Raw genomic sequence first — 18,128 nt, 5'->3', positions numbered from 1 at the left:
ACTTCGTGTGAGTTATCTCACCTAGTTCTTACACCAACACTGTAAGGAATGTACTCTTACTATCACATTTTACAGATGAGACAGAAACACGGATTTCCTTGAGGTTACATACTAGTGAGGGGCAGAGCTAGGATTTGAACCGGATTTTTAAAGTTTCCAGAATCTGCATGCATCCCTTATACACTAATGTGCTCAGTGCAGAGTCTGGGGAGCAGTGTGTGTGCCCCCATCCCCTGCCCTTTAGTGGTTGAGACCAGGTCCCTCACTTCCTCTCACGAAGCCTTCATGCACTCACCTATATGCGGAAGGGTGCCTTCCAGGGGTTGTCCAAGGAATTACAGGAGAGGATCCTCTGGCCTCTGGTGAAAGGAAGAACAGATGGATTTGGTTCAACAAGCCTTCCTCCCTGTCAACTGCACCAATACCAAAGTACAGCGAGGAGCCAAGCTAAGCAGGAGGTCACCAGCCAGGCCGAGCTATGCTGGGAGGGCCCTCCTTGGGCAGCCAGGAGGCTGGGAGCTCTGGGTTGCCTGTGCCTCTTAGGAAAATAAGGCAGAAAGAGGATCTCTACCATGATCCCTCTGCCAGCTTGGCCTCTTCTCCCATTGCAACCCGGTTTCATGGACGGGGGAGATCTTCAGAGCTGTAGGGTGTCTGGGTCAGAGGCCTGCCCTGAGTTTGCAGAAATGAGGTGGCCAGCAGATGGCCTTCTTCTCAGGTGCCCGGACAGGCTGGGCAGCACTTCCTCAGACTGTGGTGTCACGAACCAAGGGCTCATCTGAGGGTCCAGGGAAGGCCCTGAAGGAAGTCGCCCCACCTTCCCCACCCAGAACTGCTTTGGGTCCCGCCTGGCCCGGTTTCCCACAGCGCAAATGCGAGCTGACTCCATCTGGCGTCAGGAGAACGTCAGCTCCCAGCTGGGCACACCAGGCCTGGGGTCTGTCCTCCAAGCTCCCCTCTCATCACTGAGTCCCTCACATTGTTCACTCCAGCTCCCAGGAGGTGCCACGCTCCTCCAAGCCTACAAGCCTTTACCCATGCTGTCCCCAGCGCCTGGAAGTCTTTCTCTGCCTTCATAGCCTGGCTCAAACATCTCTTCTTCTGGGAAGCCCTCCTGATCCTCAAGGCAGAGGCGAGGACCCCCTCCTCTGGGTCCTGGAGCTCTCTGCCTATCCTGCCCTTTCAGCCAACACAGAACCAGGCGCAAGAGCACACACTGGTCCTTGCTCCAGAACCTTCATTACAGAATCCAGAATGATTCTATAATCATATAATCACATAATCATGAATTATGGCCTCCCAAGCCCCTATCCAGGCAAGTACTGATGCTTTTGGGGCCCCTTTCCCCAAATCCCAGCTGGGCCAGAACCCCACAGACCCAGTCCAGGTCTGACACAGAGCAGGCTTAGAATGTTTGCTGCGTGGTGCCCTGGGGCATGGCCTTACACCCTGAAGACCCTTGTCTTCTGTTCCTGGCTGCGCGACCTGGACCAGCTCATTCAGCCTCTCTGAACCTTGCTCCCAGGCCCTGTCCTGCCCTGTCTACTTCCCAGGCTTGTTTGGAAAAATCAAATGAATGAAGACAGAGAGAATGCTTGGCACGTGAGCACAGCTCCCCACACAGCTGTCATTATCACCAGGTCATTATTACGAACCTGCCTTGTGCCTGAGGCCTGGGTTCCAAGGCTGGGTGGCAGGCGGGCGGGCAAGCAGGCGATGAACTCAGAAGCAGCCGCAGCCCCTGGCTGACTCAGGCTGAAGAGGCATCGGGGGTAATGGTTGCTTTATGGTCAGCCTGAGCCAGCGCAGCTCTGGCCCTCCTCTCCCCACCCCCAGGATTCACCCAAATCTGAGGCCATGGGCCTTCTGGGCCCATTCAGGGCTTCTTATCTGGAGAGATAAAGGCCCCCTCCCCTTGGGTGGTGGATCCATTCAACTGGCTGCAGGGTGACCTTGGCAACCCTCAACCTCTCTGGACCAACCTTGGGGAGCGCTGGGTGGGGGGCAGACAGTGGCCTCACGAGGCTCCCAGGCGTGCCTTCCAGGCAGGCATGATGGTGGGGGTGGGGGTTAACCCACTGCTTCTGGGCCCCAGAGGACTGGGTCCTGCCTCCTTCCTCCCGGGTAGCTGGCCACGCTGGTGGTGTGAGCTCTCAGCAACCCTGTGACCTCATCCTCCTGAAAGCCTGGACTCACTATTTGTATTTGACACATAGGGAAACTGAGACCCAGAGTTCAGAAGGCCCTCGTCCACAGCCACACAGCCAACAGCCAGGACCCTGGTGTGCGGGTCGGCAGCCAGGGCAGTCAGCGCCCATCTGCTGTAGCCCTCCATTCTGTTGTGGGGTCCTGCCTGGCTGGTGATGGCGGGCTCCCTCCCTCCCCACCCGTCCCAGGACGCCAGCTGTGTGCCAGGGGCTGGACGAGGATTATAGCTTATGAGGACCCCACATGAATCCATAGGACGGAGGGGAAGTCAAGGGTCAGAGAGCTGGAATTGCTTGGCTCAGGTCGCCCAGCCTAAGAGCTGAGCGAGATCCTGTGCCTGTACCCCTGCTCCGTGTGCTGCACCAGCTGCGTCCCAGTCTGACAGGGTGGCAGGGTTTCAGCACCCCCAGGCTGCAGGGAACCTGCAGGAAGACCCTCTGGCCTCCTAGACATCCCATGGCTGTGGGTGGACAAAGAGGAGGTGTGCCCGACCTGCCCGGGTGGGCCCACTGGGCCTGCCTGGGCCCGGGGCTCCTTGCCAGGCTCAGATGAAAGCGTGAGGTCATTGGGCCATCCCAGCTCCCTGTCTGATCTCGCTGCTGTGACTCAGCCCTGCCTTACCCAAGCCTCCTCCTCCAGGGGACCCCAGCAATAACCTGGCTTTGCCTGGGCTGTCCCCACTGCCTGCTAGCCTGCTCAGGGCCTCCCACCCTGAGTCACCGCTCACCTCACCAGCAGGCACACTGCTCGGTGCATGAGCAGCCTACTCCTCTCCCCAAGCTCTCCGAGGTCCTGCTACTAAGCGCCCAGGAGCCAGGCTGAGGAAGGAGGGGACTTCTGCTGCTGCCATTGGACTCAGCCCCCAGGGACTGGTTCCGGGGAGTCTCTGGTCCTGACAGGAAAATCTAGAATTGAAGTTCTAGAAATGAAGAATTGAAGAGAGCTCAGGCTAAGGGTTCAGACTGACCTGGTTCAAATCCCAGCTCTGTCTTTGCTAAATGGATGACCTCACACAAACTGCCTCAGTTTCTCTAGCTGAAAAAAAGAGGGTAATAATAACAAGCTACATCCCATGAGGATCCTACATGAGATCACATTTGCCAGGATAGAGCTTAGAATGCAGCCCATGAGGCAGGCAGACCTAGATTCAAAAGGCTGTGTGTCCTTGTTCCTCATCTGTAAAATGGGAATAATAAGACTAGTGACCTCTTGCTGTGGGGATTAAAGGTGATAATGTATGTAAAGGGTTTGTGCAGTGTCTGGCACCATGGACCAGACATGGGAAAATGTTAGCTGAGATTAATTCTTTTTTTTTTTTAATCTATATTGCATTTTCTTCACATTATCTCTGAGTCTCCTTATACCCCTTCCCCCCAGCAATCACCACACTGTTGTCCATGTCCATGAGTCCTTTGAGGTTAATTCTTAAAGTGCCAGACACTTAGTGAGCCCAGGGTGGTTTCAATGAATGATGGGGAAATGGCAGTAGATGTCCTGGCTCTTTCTTTGATGAGGGAATAGCATTAGGGGAGAGCTCCTTGGGCCCTTAAGCCCCAGGGTATTCTCCAGGCTGAGCTAGGGGAGTCCAGAAGGCTCTCCGAAGAGGTCTTTTGGAGCCGCAGCTGACCTTACACTTTACAGTCTCCAGGGCACCCACAGAGCCCCTCATTTATGGAGGACAAAGCCAATGCTCAGGCAAAATAGGGGGCTTTCCTGCAGCCTCCCAGCCAGAAGCAGAACCCACGCCTGCACCCCATATCCCCTGCTTCCTCGCCTGGGTCCCAGCTGAGTCCCTGGACCCAGGCTACCTTCACCTCCCAGTCTCAGAGACAGCGCTCAGGGGGACTCAGGGAGCTCATCTGCGCACTGGGAGCTCTTGGAAACCCAGTTTCCCAAACCCACCCCAAACATAACAGCATCCAGTGTTTTCCTTGGAACATATGGTGGGAAACACTGAGCTGTGCTGCCACCGGCCGTGGAACACTCATCTTTATCCCATCCCACTCTGCTCGAGAGGCAGCTCCACGAGAGCGGGGACCCGGCGCGCCTGGGCCGGGGCCAGTGGATGAAGAGTGGACCTAGGAAAAAAATTTCTCTGACCCCCCATTTCCAATTTAACAGGCGTGTATGGAGCATGTGATCTGCATGAAGGGACACAGGCTTGGGGGAGGTCACATAGGAGGAGAAGGGTAGGAGGAGTAGAAATGGCACGGACCCTGGGGTCAGACAGACCTCGGTTTGAATCCTGACCATTACCGGTCAAGCCAGCCAGCCGCTCAGGGTCTGAAGCCTCGCCTGACCGTGGAGGCACTGGCATGCCGTGACGGCTTATGCCGTGAGGGTTAAGTGAGAACAGGAGTGTGGGTATGCTCCATGATTAGGTGTAATCAATGACAGCGACTACCCCTGGGGGAGCTCTGGCTCGTTTATTCCTCACCACAGCCACGTTATCATGATTATACCCATTTCATGGATGAGGAAACTGGGGCTCAGAGAAGGAGAAAGAGCACTGTAATGAGAAGTGGCTATAAATGAGAACCTAGCTCAGTCCAACACCGGAGGCTCCTTGACCACTAGGGCCCTTGACCACTAGACGTAAGACAAGACCTGGACAGAGGTGGCTATAAAAAGAGCAAGTGAATGTTCAGAGGAGGGCAGTATCTCCTGTCTTAGATGGTGTTGGGAAGGCCTCCTGGGGGAGGTATCACTTGTGCTGACCCTTGAAGGATGGGCAGAATAAATCTAATAAAAATGGAAGGAGCCTGGGAGGCCCCAGCTTGCAGAGACATGGGGCAAGGAAGTCTGTACTGTATCCAGGGAGTGACAAGCCCTGTGCCCTGGTGGGCTAACGCCTTGGGTGCCCAGGTCGGTGTTGGTGGGATGAGGAAGGAAAGATCACTCAAAGTCACACCCCAAGCAGCCCCCATGCCAGGGTGGGCACTAAGGCTGGTGAGACACTTTGCCCGACGCCAGGCTAGGTCCTGGCTGCAGACTTCTGGCTGAAGCCAGGTTTTCATAGGAAGGCAGCTTTGGCCCAACTCTCAATATACTTCCCATCTGGTGTGGCACTGTGTGGTGTGCCAAAGCAAGTGGGGCTGAGTGGAACAAGCCAGGGTGGAACGATGTGACCCAGAGCAGTGGGGAGACCACTCATAGGGGACCTGGCCCATGGTGTGCAACACCATCCCCCCCCCCAAACACACACCACTCCTTCCCAGACGTGTGTCCCCACCAAGAGGCCCACATGTACCCTGCAGCCCTGGGTGAGGAAGGGAGGGCAGAGACTGAGCAGCAGAGCCCTCCCATGCCCAACAACGGCCAGACCCTCTGTTGGCCCTGCCACAAAGCCACTGAGCAGCTGTGAGGTGGAGTTTTTCCTCTTTGATGCCTTTGACTGATGTGAACTCCTAACATTCAGGAAGGCTAAACCAAGGTGTGCCCGTGGTCACATGGCCAGGGAACAACAGAACCAGACCTTAGACTGGCCGACCCCTGCCCTCCGCTACTTCTGGCCTGGCACAGTGCTGGGCGCTTGTCCACAGGAGGATAGGGGTGGGGGTGGGATTCGAGCTTGAGTCACAGGGCTTTGAAGCCGGCAGCTGGATCCACCAAGCCTCAGGGGTTCCAGGGGAGGGCTGGCCCCTGACTCACCCCCACACCCCAAGCCAGCCTCAGGCAGCAGCTTCAGCTCCTGACCTCCCCTGCCTACCAGAATCCAGCTATGTCCCTCCTGGGCTATTCATGGCTCAGGATTCCCCAGAGCTGGATGGGAAGGTCAAGTCCTTTAGGCCAGGAAGTATCCCAGGTACACTTCTGCTCAGGAATGTCAGTCCGGAATCACTCGGGAACCTCGGGCTTTGCCTGCCTGCCGGGCACCAATTTACCCTGATGATCTAGGCACCAGGCACTTATTTTGAGCTGACACTTACTTCTAGAACAAAATACAGTGCTTCTGCATGGCCCGGCCTCCTGGTGGCTCACCCCTTCCCAGAGGGGAAAGGCGGCCTCCTGGTGGGGCGCTGGGTGTGCCTCGGAAAACATGGGTTCTAGGCAACAGAGTGGGTGTGACTGAAACACCACCAGCTGCATGTCTTGGCTGGCGGTGGCGGTGGGATGGGAGCGAAGGTTGGGGTTCCAGCCCCTCCGAGTGCAGGGGTGCGGGCCTCAGAGAGAGAGAAGAGTCCAGTCATTCTCAGCTTCTTGGATCCAGGCCTGGCAGGGCAGCATCTGGAAGGCTCTTCCTCTCCCCTGGACCTTGTGATCCTGATCCAGCTACAGGCCAAGGGTCCTTTTCTCTCTGGCTGCCTGTCTGACTTTTTTCCTTAAAGATTATCTCAACCCGTCCCCATTAGAGCATTTTGAAGATAGTGTCAGGCACAAAAAGGGTCCTAGAGCTCCCTCATCAGAAGAGGTGTCTATGCAAAGGCAGGCTGTGTCAGGTAAAAGCCACCTTGTACTTTCTAGCGTTGGAGATGGACCATGTGCCCAGGCCTGTAGTAGGCCCTGGAGTGGCAATTCCAGAGAAGACCAGGACTCAGTGAGCTCATCAACACATCTCTTCCCTGGAAATAACCAAATGTTTTCAAGATAAGTATAACATACCACTCAAAGCTCTTCAAACTTTGATCATTCTAATCTCTCCAATCCCATCTGTCATGAAGAAAGATGGATACGTGGGAAGCTGGTTGTGTAGATGTATGAATGGAAGAATGGATAAAGGTTAGATTAAGGAAAGAAGGAAGGAAGGAAGGAAGGAAGGAAGGAAGGAAGGAAGGAAGGAAGGAAGGAAGGAAGGAAGGAAGGGAGGGAGGAAAGAAGGAAGGAAGGAAGGGAGGGAGGGAGGGAGGGAGGGAGGGAGGGAGGAAAGAAGGAAGGAAGGAAGGAAGGAAGGAAGGAAGGAAGGAAGGAAGGAAGGAAGGAAGGAGGTGGGAGGGAGGAGGGGAAGGGGAGGAAGGGAGGGAGGAAAGAAGGAAGGAAGGAAGGGAGGGAGGAGGGAGGGAGGAGGGAGGAAAGAAGGAAGGAAGGAAGGAAGGAAGGAAGGAAGGAAGGAAGGAAGGAAGGAAGGAAGGAAGGGTGGGAGGGAGGAAGGAAGGAAGGAGGGGGGAGAAGAATGGATGTGGGCATGGGAAATTGAACTATGGATGGATGGATGATGAATAGATGAGTGGATCGTTGGATATATGTGATATAGGCTGTTGGTTCCATAGCAGATGGGTATAAGGGGAAAAGTTCTAGCCCTGCCTCTTGTTCATTGTGTGACCCAGAGGAAGTCACTTCCTTTTCTGTAAAGTGAGAAACTTATCTGGAAAGATTTCATCTCTAAAGTGGGAGTCAGGAGCCCAGCTTGCCTCCCAGGTCTGCTGTGGACATCAGTGAAAGAATGCACCATCCAGCCCTAGTTGGTGTGGCTCAGTGGATTGAGTGCCAGCCTGCAAATGAAAAGAATGCACTGTCCATACGTAATAACAGCTGGAACCAGGCCTCAGCCCCTGGCCTTGTGGGCATGGTGACTTGCTGTTTTTGCTGTGGGTGTGAGGGTCCCACAGATGCCAGTGGGAAGCTACCTCTGCTCCTGGGCTCCCCACTTTCCCAGCATGCAGAGAGCTCTTTGTCTGTTAAGAGCAATGAAGGGATCCCTGTAGAATAGTTTGCTACAGGAGCGCCCTCCACAGGCTGAAGAGCCAAGAAAGCACACTGGGGACACCCAGGGCTCAGGGGTAAGGCTTTGGAGTTATAGAGATCTGCTGTCTAACCTTGGCTTAGACATTGGGCAAGTCATGAGCCTCAGTTTCCTTGCTTATAAAATAGGAACTAATTATGGTACCCACCCCTTCAGTATTTTGTGACAGTTAATAAATGTAATGTATATAAATCACTTAGCACAGTGCTTGGACTATCTTAACTATTCGAGAAATGCACGTTTATCCCACGCCCCTAAAAGGCTAAGTAGGCAATTGGACCCTTTGTGTTTTTGAGGTAACTCAAAAATTCTGGGTTCAGAGACTTCCATCCTGGATGCTGAGTCCTTGAGTGGGTTTTCTGCTTTCAAAAAGTCCAGCAGGATTCACATGGCCTCTTGACAAGGGTGCCTTCACTGAACAATCTCTGCCTTTGGCTGAAATTCCAGCAGTCCCATGGGCCTCGTTGACCCTGTTCTGATTACCCTTAGATTAATGACAAACAGGGCATATGAATTATTCCTTTAAAAGTACAGTTTATGTGGGAGATATAAATCTTTCCAACCTGGTTGAGGAGGAGGGAAGAGGACAACTAATAAGGGGGTGTCCTCTGAGGGAAGCCATGGAGACCAGGGGAGCTGGTGCCACAGGGCAGAGGCTGCCCTTGCGGAGACCCAGTGTGGGGACAGTGGTGTGGGCGGCAGCAGGCCCTGCTGGCTCAGGGTGAGCTGTGGCCGATGGCAGGAGGCCCAGACCACCCACCAGAAAGAGGCCCTGGGGCTGAGTGGCCCCAGGCCCTGGCGGGGGTAGCCTTGACCCACAGCCTTGGGGATAGAGCTTGGGGACAAGTGATAATGAGAATGTCTGAACCCTCTCAGTCCCTAAATCCCCAACCCAGGCTGGCTCTAGGGACAAACCCTCCCTAGAGCCCCCATTCCCTGGGGCGCCAGACATCTCCCCCTAACCAGCCCCGTCTTCCCAGCTGCTCGCTCTACTAGGCTGCCTGCACGGTATGTGCCTGCGACCAAGACACTGTGTCTCTTCCATCAGAGCTGCAAACAGAACTTCCTGAAACCTGGAGGGGCCAGGTGGCAAGGTGAAAGTGACTGGTTTTCAAGAGGTGAGAGGGCAGAAGGTCCCAAGCCAGAGTCACAGTCACAGAACAGCCTGCAGGGCCTACATTTGGGGAGCTCTGAACTCGGGTCAGGTGGATTCTGGAGTCATAGGTGTCGACGCTGGGAATGCCCCTCACAGTCAGTGGGAAGATAGGAAAATTTCCAGGGAAGGGACTGGACTTGCCCAAGGCCAACAGCATGAACAGCAAACCTTTGTTGTTCTTACTGCACCAGCCACCTGCTCTAGTCCATGCCTGCCCTGGGGGACAACACCACCAGGACATTTAATCGGCACTCCTGTGCTGGACAGCTGCACAATGGACCCACAGTCATCTCAGTGCAGTTGTGGTGGAGGTTGCTTTGGAGTGCGCAGGAGGGTGGCCCAGCCCCTTCCTGGTGCCCTGGTCCATCCTGGAAGCCCTTCCCAAAGGCACCCAGAGTCTCAGGCTCAGCTTGGACCCCTGAGAGAGCTTCAGTGCTGTGCAGGAAAGAATTAGTAGCCAGGGGAACATGCCTGGCCCCATTATTGTCTTGAAGACGTTGCTCCTCCTCTTAGACCACACTTATCTCATCCAGAAAGTAGGAGTGATGACTGGACAGGATTTTCAGGGAGCAGTTGCAAGCTCAGTGTCTCACCCAGGAATATACCTCAAGTGTCCTCTTCTGCCAGCCTGCCCTCCCCATAACTCTCTCCCTCTTGGGTTGAGCTGGCACCAAGCAGAAGCGGAGCAAATTACTTTGTGTACAAAACTATTCCCTCCAAATCCTGATGGTGACCTTCAGGAAATCCCCGACCCATGACCTGCAGCCTTTACTAGCTCAGAGAGGTAGCAGGGCCAGGTCAGGTTGGGGAGTGCAGCAGGGCGGCTGGCGGAGGCGAGTGCAGTGCGGTGGAGGGGGCAGGGCAGGCAGCCAGGCCAGCCAGGAGGGGCAGAGGTGAAGGCCAGGGCCCACACTAAGGGCCCTTAGGAGTTGGGACTGGCTATTTTTAACTCAACTTCATTTTCTCTACCTGGAACCCAACCCTTGCACGTGGGGCAGCACTGTTCCCAGAATGCTTCACCCCTAAGACCTGGGCTCGCTCAGGTTCCCCAGCTGGGCCTCTCCGTTTCACAGGAGCCCTGTTTGCCCAGCTGGAGCTGAGGGTAGGGAAGGAGGGAAACCGGAGCCGGCACAGCTCCCTGCGCAGACCCTGCCAGGCCCGGCGGCGCGGCCCTGCCTGCCCTGTCGTCATCCTCCTTTCACACCGGAGAGGGATCCTGTCTCCTGGTCTATTTAATTCTTCTATTATATTTCCCAGACTCAGAGCCTCTGGTTCCCTATTGTCTTGAGCAGGCACTTTGCATTTGTGTAAAGATTAGACACGTTAGAGCTTTCGCTCTCACTCCCTGATGGTTTTCCTCTTTCCCTTACTCAAGTCTGAGTTCTTTCTTTCTGGCTACGCTCTGCTTCCTTGTCCTCCCTCTCTCACTGCTTGTCTTCCTCCCCACTCTGACCCACTCCTTCTCCCCGATGATCTGTTTTGCTTCTTTCTTCTCTTCATAGTTCAGCAGTTTGAATTCTCTATCCTCCTCCTACCCCCCGACCCTAACCCTGCTTTATTCTGTATTTATATTCTCTTGGAGGCTAATAGAAATGACTGAGAGTATTGCTCACCTCATTCCAGAAATACTCTTCTAAATTCTTCGAGAGGCACTGTGCGGAAGGGTGGGGGAGAAGGGGAAGGCAGTAAGCACTACATGGGGAGTCACTGGTTTGCCTAGACGGAGATCCGAGTTCCAGAGCCGGCTGTGCACCTACCAGCTGGGTGACCTTGGCCGGGCTCCATTTCCTCCTGGGCTGTAGTGGAGTTGATAGCCAGAAGATAGCAGCTGCCTCCTGGGGTTGTGATGGAGAGGAAATGAAAGTGTTCTGAGCACACAGTAGGTGCCCAGGAATGTTTGTTTGTTCCTGTTTTCACTGCACCTTGACCCAGCAGATAAGTCTCTTCCTCCTTCTTCCCATTCTGCTCTGCTCTACGAAGATCGCATGCACATGCAACAGACATGTGCACGTGTGCATGCTCGGACACACTCCATGAAAGAGCAAGGTTGACCGTTACTTTGTAGTCACCTATTTCCCCCTTCATAAACATCTAATGATGAAAGTTTAGTTCCTGAGCATGAGAACTAAAAATTGGGCAGCCCGGTCCCTGCAGACCTAGTATCCCCAGTTCAAGGCCAGCAGGCATTTACTCGTCCGTGCCCCCTGCCTCCACGTGCACTCACTCAGAGGGCTGCTACTGTGTGTGCAGGGCAGGCTCCAGGCCCCGCCTCCTCTGGAGCTCTGGACATCGCAATTGTTGGGGAGATAAACTCTGTGTCATGAGTCAGACAGGCATGAGAGCCTGGGCTCTGAGAATTCCAAGAAATTAGAGCTTATCCTATTGTGCCTAAAGACAGCGTGCCTGGGAAGACACTGAAAGAGGTGGACCTTGAGCCAGCCTAGGTAGGGACAGAGGGCAATGCCAGTTCCACGAGCTGCCCATCTCAGCACCGCGCATTCCCGGGCTTGTCTCCAGCGAGGCCCAGCTTCGGAGCCAGCAGATGGGCTGGAACGGAGTGTTAGCCCTCAGGGAGCACTCCCACCCCCTGGCCTGGCCTTTTTTGCAGAAAGTAACCACTGAGGTGCGCCAAGACATCCTGTCATGTCCAAGACAAGAGACCTTTCAAGAGGTACTTTGGATGTGTGCCCAAAGGGCATCTTTCTGGAAAGGACTCTGAAGCCTCCTTCTTAATCTCAATGGAGCCTGTGAGCCAACATATTAAGAACTTGCCCCTCCTATTTTGACTTTGTTTTGCAAACGAGTCAACTGAGGCCTGGGAAGAACATCCTTGGCCATGGCTGCATAGGTAAAAAGGTTTTGGAAGGGACCAGAACCCTTGCTCTCAGGCCCCAGGGAGGGAGGAGGGGTAAGGGGCACTTTGTGTGAGGTAGAGATGAGGCAGCTCCAGGCTGGTTGGAGGTCAGGGGTAGGCTGTGTCCTTCACTGAGGGGAACAGGCCCAGAGAGGGCTCTGACTTGCCCAAGGCCACACAGCCATAAGCAGGCCTGTCACCTGCTAAACCTTAGAAGGGGTGCCCTCAGCTCCGCAGCCTGTAGGCAGGCAGGACAGCAGGGTGTCTCCAGGGAGAGGGAAGGTTTTCCTCAGGCTCCCCTTGCAAACTCTTAGCTTTGGGCAAGGCTCAGGGAGCAGCCATGGGGGGCATGGAGGAGGAGCTCTTGGGCATTTTGGGGGAGGTTTTGAGGAAGTCCCTAGGGACTGGGAGGAGTCCTTGGGGCTTGAGGGGGAAATTCAGTACTCAGGAGTTGCTCTGAGCAGAGAGGGAGGAGCTGGGCCTTTCCTCCCCCACTTCACCCTCCCCTGTCCCTTCCACCCCCCCTCCCCATGGCAGGCTGTGGAGGCTGGGACGGGCTAGACGCCCCAGGAGGAGGCGGTGTCCCTGGCTCTGAGCCCGCCGGTGCAGTGCAGCAGGGCTGGACCGCAGGGGCGGGGAAGTGCCTGGTAGTTATAAGAAGCAGCCAGGGCACCGAGGCAATGAGCTATCGGCTCAGCTCCGCTCAGCAGCAGGACGCGGGCAACAGGCGCTCCCTGCTCCAGTCCAGCTCGGTGCTCCGCCGCCGCTATGGTTGCTGTGCCCACTGCCTGGTGCTCCGTCGCTCTGGCCCTTCTCGTGGCCCTGCACGAAGGTGAGCCATCCGGCCTCGCCTGCTGCAGCAGCCCCCTGATCTGTTCAGCGGTGTCTCCCCCTGGGGACCGCGGTGCCTCACAAGCCAGCTGGGGCATACAAGGCGGGAGCCCAGCGGCAGCGGCAGGGGGCTCTGCCAGCACAGAGGTGCTGCTAGCGCAGGGCAGCCGCTGGCCCTTCCCGCCTGGCTGCCGAGGCAGCCCCGGGCTGGTCTGGAGCTCCTGAGCAGTGAGAGTACCGACTTCCTCGATTATGCAAGAGGAGGAGCCTGGCAGGTCCCCGTATTCCAGCTGTGCCCAGCGTCCTGACCCACCTCTCCACCTCTCTCTCCCTCCTGTGCGTGCAGGCAAAGGCCAGGCCGCTGCCACCCAGGAGCAGCCAATGCCCACACCCCGTGCCCGAGGCTCCCACCTGCGGCCTCGACGTTGCTCCTGCAGCTCCTGGCTTGACAAGGAGTGCGTCTACTTCTGCCACCTGGACATCATCTGGGTGAACACTCCTGGGTGAGCTACCATGGGGATTCAGGCAGGGCTGCTAGGAGTGGGGGCAGGGGCAGGGGGCTACTGGCATGCTGGGGAACCTCAGGCATAATATGGCTCTCCCTGCCCTTCCAGATGGGAGCGCTGGGCTAATGTCCATAGTTAGCAATGACTGTTTCAGCGTGCAGGTAGAGGCTGCCTGAGCAATATAGAGGGCTGTCTCCTGAGAATTCTCACAACAGCCTGGTAAGAAAGTGTTGGCCGCACTTTCCAGATCAGGGTACTGAGGCTCAGAGAGGTTAGGTGCCCTCTCAAGATCACACGGGAAGGAGTAAGTGGTAGGTGGAAGCTCCATCGTAGGTCCGGTGGATAACAGAGCTCACGCCCGCTCTGCTGTGCCACCTCAGCATGATCTTCTAAGTAAAATACAATTAATGACAGCGCCCATGTCTCAACTGTGCCAGGCCCTATGCCAAGCACGGCTCGTGCATGATCATCTCATGAACCCTCCATCCTCCCCTGAGGCAGGTACGGCTGTTGTCCCCAAATGACAGATGAGAAACCTGCCCTTTGTCACCTGGTGGAGCCAGGGTGGGGGCCTGTGCTGTCTGTTCTGTCTGCACCCGCACTGCCTCCGGGCCACTGCATACTTCAAGTTGAAGTTTCTGTGTGCACTTGTGTTTTTTTTCTCATCCCCAAATTGCAAAAGACAAGAGAAGCCCAGCACGTAAGCGTGTGTGGAGCTAATCCGCATCCAAACACTCGCTCAGGGTGGGAACCCTGCCAGTCCCTGCCTGTCGGGTCTACCTGGAGTCATTACAGCTCCAACCACACCAGCTAAAATTAGCTCTGGCACCTGAAGGTGCTGGTCCAACCGGCCACAGGGCCCCTGCCCTGCCCTCGGCTCGCCTTGGCGAGGCTCTGATCTGAAATCGGTCCCGCCTGATCCCACACGCATGCATGCACATGCACATTCACCATTTTTAAGTCAAAGCTCTAAAACATATATGTCACCCCTCTAGGCAAGTGGGGACCAGGTAGGGGCAGCTTAGTTGTGAGCCTGTGTGTTTACTCTGTGAGGTGGTATTTCCTCCCTCCTCCAGGACAAGCTGTGGGGACAGCCTGGTTCCATCAGCTCAAACTCCTGTCTGGGGTTTGGGCTGGGGCGGGGTGGGGCTGGGAGGATTCCCATGGGGTGGGGTGGGTGGGAGCAGAAGCCCAGAAAGAGGAAGGGTCTCGGGTCTTGTCCAGGATTACCGGGCATCTAGGTAGGAGCTTGTAGTGGGACTTCTTGAGGTCGGGGGCTGGTCACCTTTTGCTGCCACCCTGGTGGCATGTGTGGCCACTCTAGTGTGCAATGTGGACAGTCCCTTTTTGCCAACGGTGGTGATTTATCTAATCCTCTCCCTCTCCTCCCTCTCTCCCTCTTTTCCTCTCTCTCTCCCCGCCAACCCCCGCCTCTCTCCACCCTACATCACTACCTTGCTGGCTGCCTGCCCACAGACAGACAGCTCCTTACGGCCTGGGAAACCCGCCAAGACGCCGGCGCCACTCTCTGCCAGGGCGCTGCGAATGTTCCAGTGCCAGAGATCCTGCCTGTGCCACCTTCTGCCATCGAAGGCCCTGGTAAGTGGGCACCCAGCCTGCGGGGGCCATAGGTGGCTGCCAGCCGGGACCTGCCCTGGACAGCAGGTTGTCCGAGAGGCCAGCAGGAGAGCAGAGGAGAGAATGGGGAGATGAGAAGCAGGATCCTAGGGGCACATAGGCACTGTCCCATGTCCACTGCAGAGAACCCGTCACCCCAGAGTCCCTGCCACTGCCCAGCTCTGGGAGCTTCTGAGAGCACTGTCTCACTCCTGAGCAGGAGAGTCTCCCCAGGTAGCAGCTGAGGAATCCCAGGCCCAAAAAGGGGACAGGGCCTGTCCCGTCAGGCCACATGCGGGTCAGAAGGAGAGCTGGGCTTCAGGCCTGACCCGTCTGCCCCAGTCCATGGGGTTTCGCGTTCAGCCCTGAGGTGCAGGGCGCTTCCCGCTTCCTCAGCGGAGGAGTAATGCCTGGAACTGGGAGGCCATGGCCCCACTTCGGGGCCATCACAGAGTTGTTGGGGGGGCCTCTACCATTCTCTTAACTCTTTGGGCCCCAGCTTTCCCATTTGCAAAAAGGTGGGAAATGTGGTTCTTTCCCTCCGCCACTTGGGGCATTTGGGGAAAGCAGAAAAGCTGGCCTCGCAATCCCGGCCTCCAGTCCCATGGTTGTTTACCAGAAAACTAGTCCTCTGAGACTCTAGCTGTGGCCCTACCCCTGCCTCAGTTTCCCCTGCAAAGGGCCATATCAGCTGTAGGTGGCCACATTTGGAGTAGGCTGGCCACCCAGTGATGTCTTTCTGAAGCTAAGAACACTTTCCTGGTAGCTTAGTTTTCCCCACCCCGCCTGGGGAAGGAAGGATGCCAGGTGCACAGGGGAGGAAATGGATCTGTTCCTGAGGGCAGGTGGGGGCAGGGTGGGGGCCGGGCTGGGCCTGCAGCCAGGTGGCCTCGGGGCCCTGGACAGCCCCTCACTTGGGCTCTGATGCTCTTCATTCAGGGCTGAAACCGAGGCAACCCCAGGCACTGGGTCCTCCGCAGACATGTTCCAGGCCGGCAAGATGCGGACCACTGCAGGCGAGCTCCTGCGGCGGCTGAGGTAAGGGGCGCCTGCACCAACTGAGTGCATCCTGCGTGCCTTGCACACGTCCCCATCTTTCTGTTGTCCTCTCTGAGAGGCAGGGCTATGTCCCCCAGGGGCAGTTAAGAGAACTGAGGCTCAGAGAAGTGAAGGTACTTTTCTAAGGTCACACAGCAGGCTGGCATCGCATCTGGCTGACTCCAGAGTCTGTGCTCTTAACCACTTTGCTCTTTGTTACCACCAGACCTGGAAGTAGACTTTTTAGAGGGTTTAAAGGTTCTTGCCTCTGGATGGACCACAGGTGTTCGTTCAGGCTGTGTCTGAATCAAGCATCTCCCATATGCTGGGGTCCAGAGGGGCCGCCCGCCCAGCCTGCTCCCTCCTTCTACCCCAGACTGGATCCCTTGGCGGTGAACGCAGCATGGCTCTGCTCAAGGGTCGGCGCACAGGAGGAATGTTTGTCCGACCAAACTGTCTTGAGAACTGAAACCCCATATCTGGCCAAGCAGCAGTGTGGCTAAGGGGCAGCTCCTGAGCCAGGATGTCCTGACTTGAACCCAATTCCCACCTCAAATAAACTTTGTGAACTTGGGCTTGTCACTTAACTTCTCTGTGCTTTAAGTTCCTATTTTGAAGAACACTGCCCATGCCGTGGGGTTGATGTGAGATCAGACTATGTGACGTAATGAAGCACCTCACGCAGGGCCTGGCCCACAGTGGGAGCTCTGGGGGTGTTAGCCACTCCTGGCTGGCTCCTTGGAGTCAGCCAGCGCCAGAGCCCAGCTTGGCTCCTTGGGGGTTTCCATCTTTGCGGGGAGACAGAAACATAGGGGAAAAGGCCAGATGATGAGGCAGGCAGGGCCTAGCATGTACTCAGGAACTGTCTTAGGGTGGAAAACCTCAAGATAAGACTTCGCCGGAGTGTGGCCCTCTACAGCAGGTGGACAGCTCGCCTAGCCCACCTGCACTCCCCCTTCCAACAGCTCAGGGCCATTTTTATCTTACAGACCCAGAAAGGGGCTCAGGGAGGTTGAGACCCTTGCCCAGGTTCCCACAGCTGGCACTGAAGCCAGCCTCCTGGCTTCCCGGCTGGAACACTTTGAGCCAGGACGAGGATGAGACAAGTCCCCGCGGGGGTCTCAGCCAGGTTCAAAGGGCAGCCAGGACCCTTATTTGTCTGGACCCATATAAGTTGGAACTTGAAAAATGGGAATTGTAGTGGGTGGAGTTCGGGTGAGGGGAAGGTGAACAGCCTGGAAGGAAGGGCATGAGCAAAGGTGTGGAAGTGGGAAGGCAGGTCCTGGGAAATAAACGCTGGGCTGTTCTTGGCTGTCCGGTCATTCCGGCAGCATTTGATGTTAACATCAGCTTTGTCCAAGCCCCTGTGGGCAAAGAAGCTTCTAGGCCTCATCTGGCCTGTCATTGTTGGGCAGATCTTGTTTTCATGGTCAGTGGCCACCTTCTGACCCCAGGGCAGCTGTGATTAAGGAGTGTCATCCCTATTACTGCTGCCTGTCACAGAGAACTCTTGGGCGGTCCATCCCTCCTGAGACGCTAAATTGACCCTTCTTGCTTCCAGGGACATTTCTTCTGCCAAGATCCGCTTCGCTAGGCAACAGCAGGAGGCAATGAGACAGACCAGGCCTACATACTCCTGGCGGAGGAAGAGATAGTGTCAAGAGCTGGAGAAACTCTGGGACGAAAGTCTGTGTGGAGATGGTGGAGACGGGCCGCCCAGGGCAGGGAGACTCTCCCCCTGTTTCCTGGACCAGGGAAGCCCACCTGCTGGGACTGGCACAAACCCTGGCCTCCTCGCCTAGCGAGGGATCCTCCCTCAAGGCGGCTCCGAGATGCTGCCCTGCCCAGGAAAGCCTTCAGCTCCCAGGCTGCAGAGCGGCCGCTCGCCCTGGCTCTGGTCCCACATCCTTGCTGAAAAGAACCAGCCCGGAGGCTGCGTCCTGCGAGGGGTCCTGCCTGCTGGCTGCAAACAAGGAGCGCCGCGCAATGATGAACGCTCACACCTACGCAGCCCCGAAGGCTGGACGGGTCTGCCCAGGGGCTGGTGTCCTGGACGCCCTCATCTGTCCCCGCCCAGCACTCCCTCCCCAGAGTCCTTGCACCCTCATACCCTGGGGACATCCCTGGTGAGAAGGTCCTATTCTGCTTTACCTGTCTGTATATAACTTATTTGCTCTAAGAACTTTGAGAATTCCAATTATTTATTGTAATGTATTTTTTTAGACTCTCAATTATTTG

At 56.1% G+C, this 18,128-nt stretch overlaps 1 protein-coding gene across 2 annotated transcripts; it reads left to right on the top strand.

Annotated features, from left to right (window-relative positions):
- Positions 1-12,578: 12,578 nt before the first annotated feature.
- Positions 12,579-17,545, top strand: EDN2 (endothelin 2). Of its 2 annotated transcripts, XM_054571589.1 has the most exons (5): positions 12,579-12,730; positions 13,076-13,232; positions 14,712-14,834; positions 15,792-15,890; positions 17,452-17,545. In XM_054571589.1, the coding sequence occupies exons 1-5, from the start codon at positions 12,667-12,669 to the stop codon at positions 17,543-17,545; spliced, it is 537 nt and encodes a 178-aa protein (XP_054427564.1). In that variant the 5' UTR covers positions 12,579-12,666. The 2 variants fall into 2 exon arrangements, with proteins under 2 accessions (XP_054427564.1, XP_054427565.1); XM_054571590.1 differs by lacking the exon at positions 15,792-15,890 and having other exon boundaries at positions 12,667-12,730.
- The last annotated feature ends 583 nt before the right edge of the window (positions 17,546-18,128 follow it).

This window comes from Pteronotus mesoamericanus, unplaced genomic scaffold, assembly GCF_021234165.1.
Source record: "Pteronotus mesoamericanus isolate MK-2021 breed Mesoamerican mustached bat unplaced genomic scaffold, CSHL_Meso_final contig_221, whole genome shotgun sequence".
Lineage (NCBI taxonomy): Eukaryota > Metazoa > Chordata > Mammalia > Chiroptera > Mormoopidae > Pteronotus > Pteronotus mesoamericanus.
This window is presented reverse-complemented; position numbering and strand designations above follow the sequence as displayed.

Excerpts from the sequence above, each read along its gene's own strand:
- EDN2 (XM_054571589.1), top strand. The coding sequence starts at position 12,667 with ATGGTTGCTGTGCCCACTGCCTGGTGCTCCGTCGCTCTGGCCCTTCTC. Across the intron at positions 12,731-13,075 it reads TCTCGTGGCCCTGCACGAAG|GCAAAGGCCAGGCCGCTGCC; the intron begins GTGAGCCATCCG and ends CTGTGCGTGCAG. Across the intron at positions 15,891-17,451 it reads GAGCTCCTGCGGCGGCTGAG|GGACATTTCTTCTGCCAAGA; the intron begins GTAAGGGGCGCC and ends TCTTGCTTCCAG.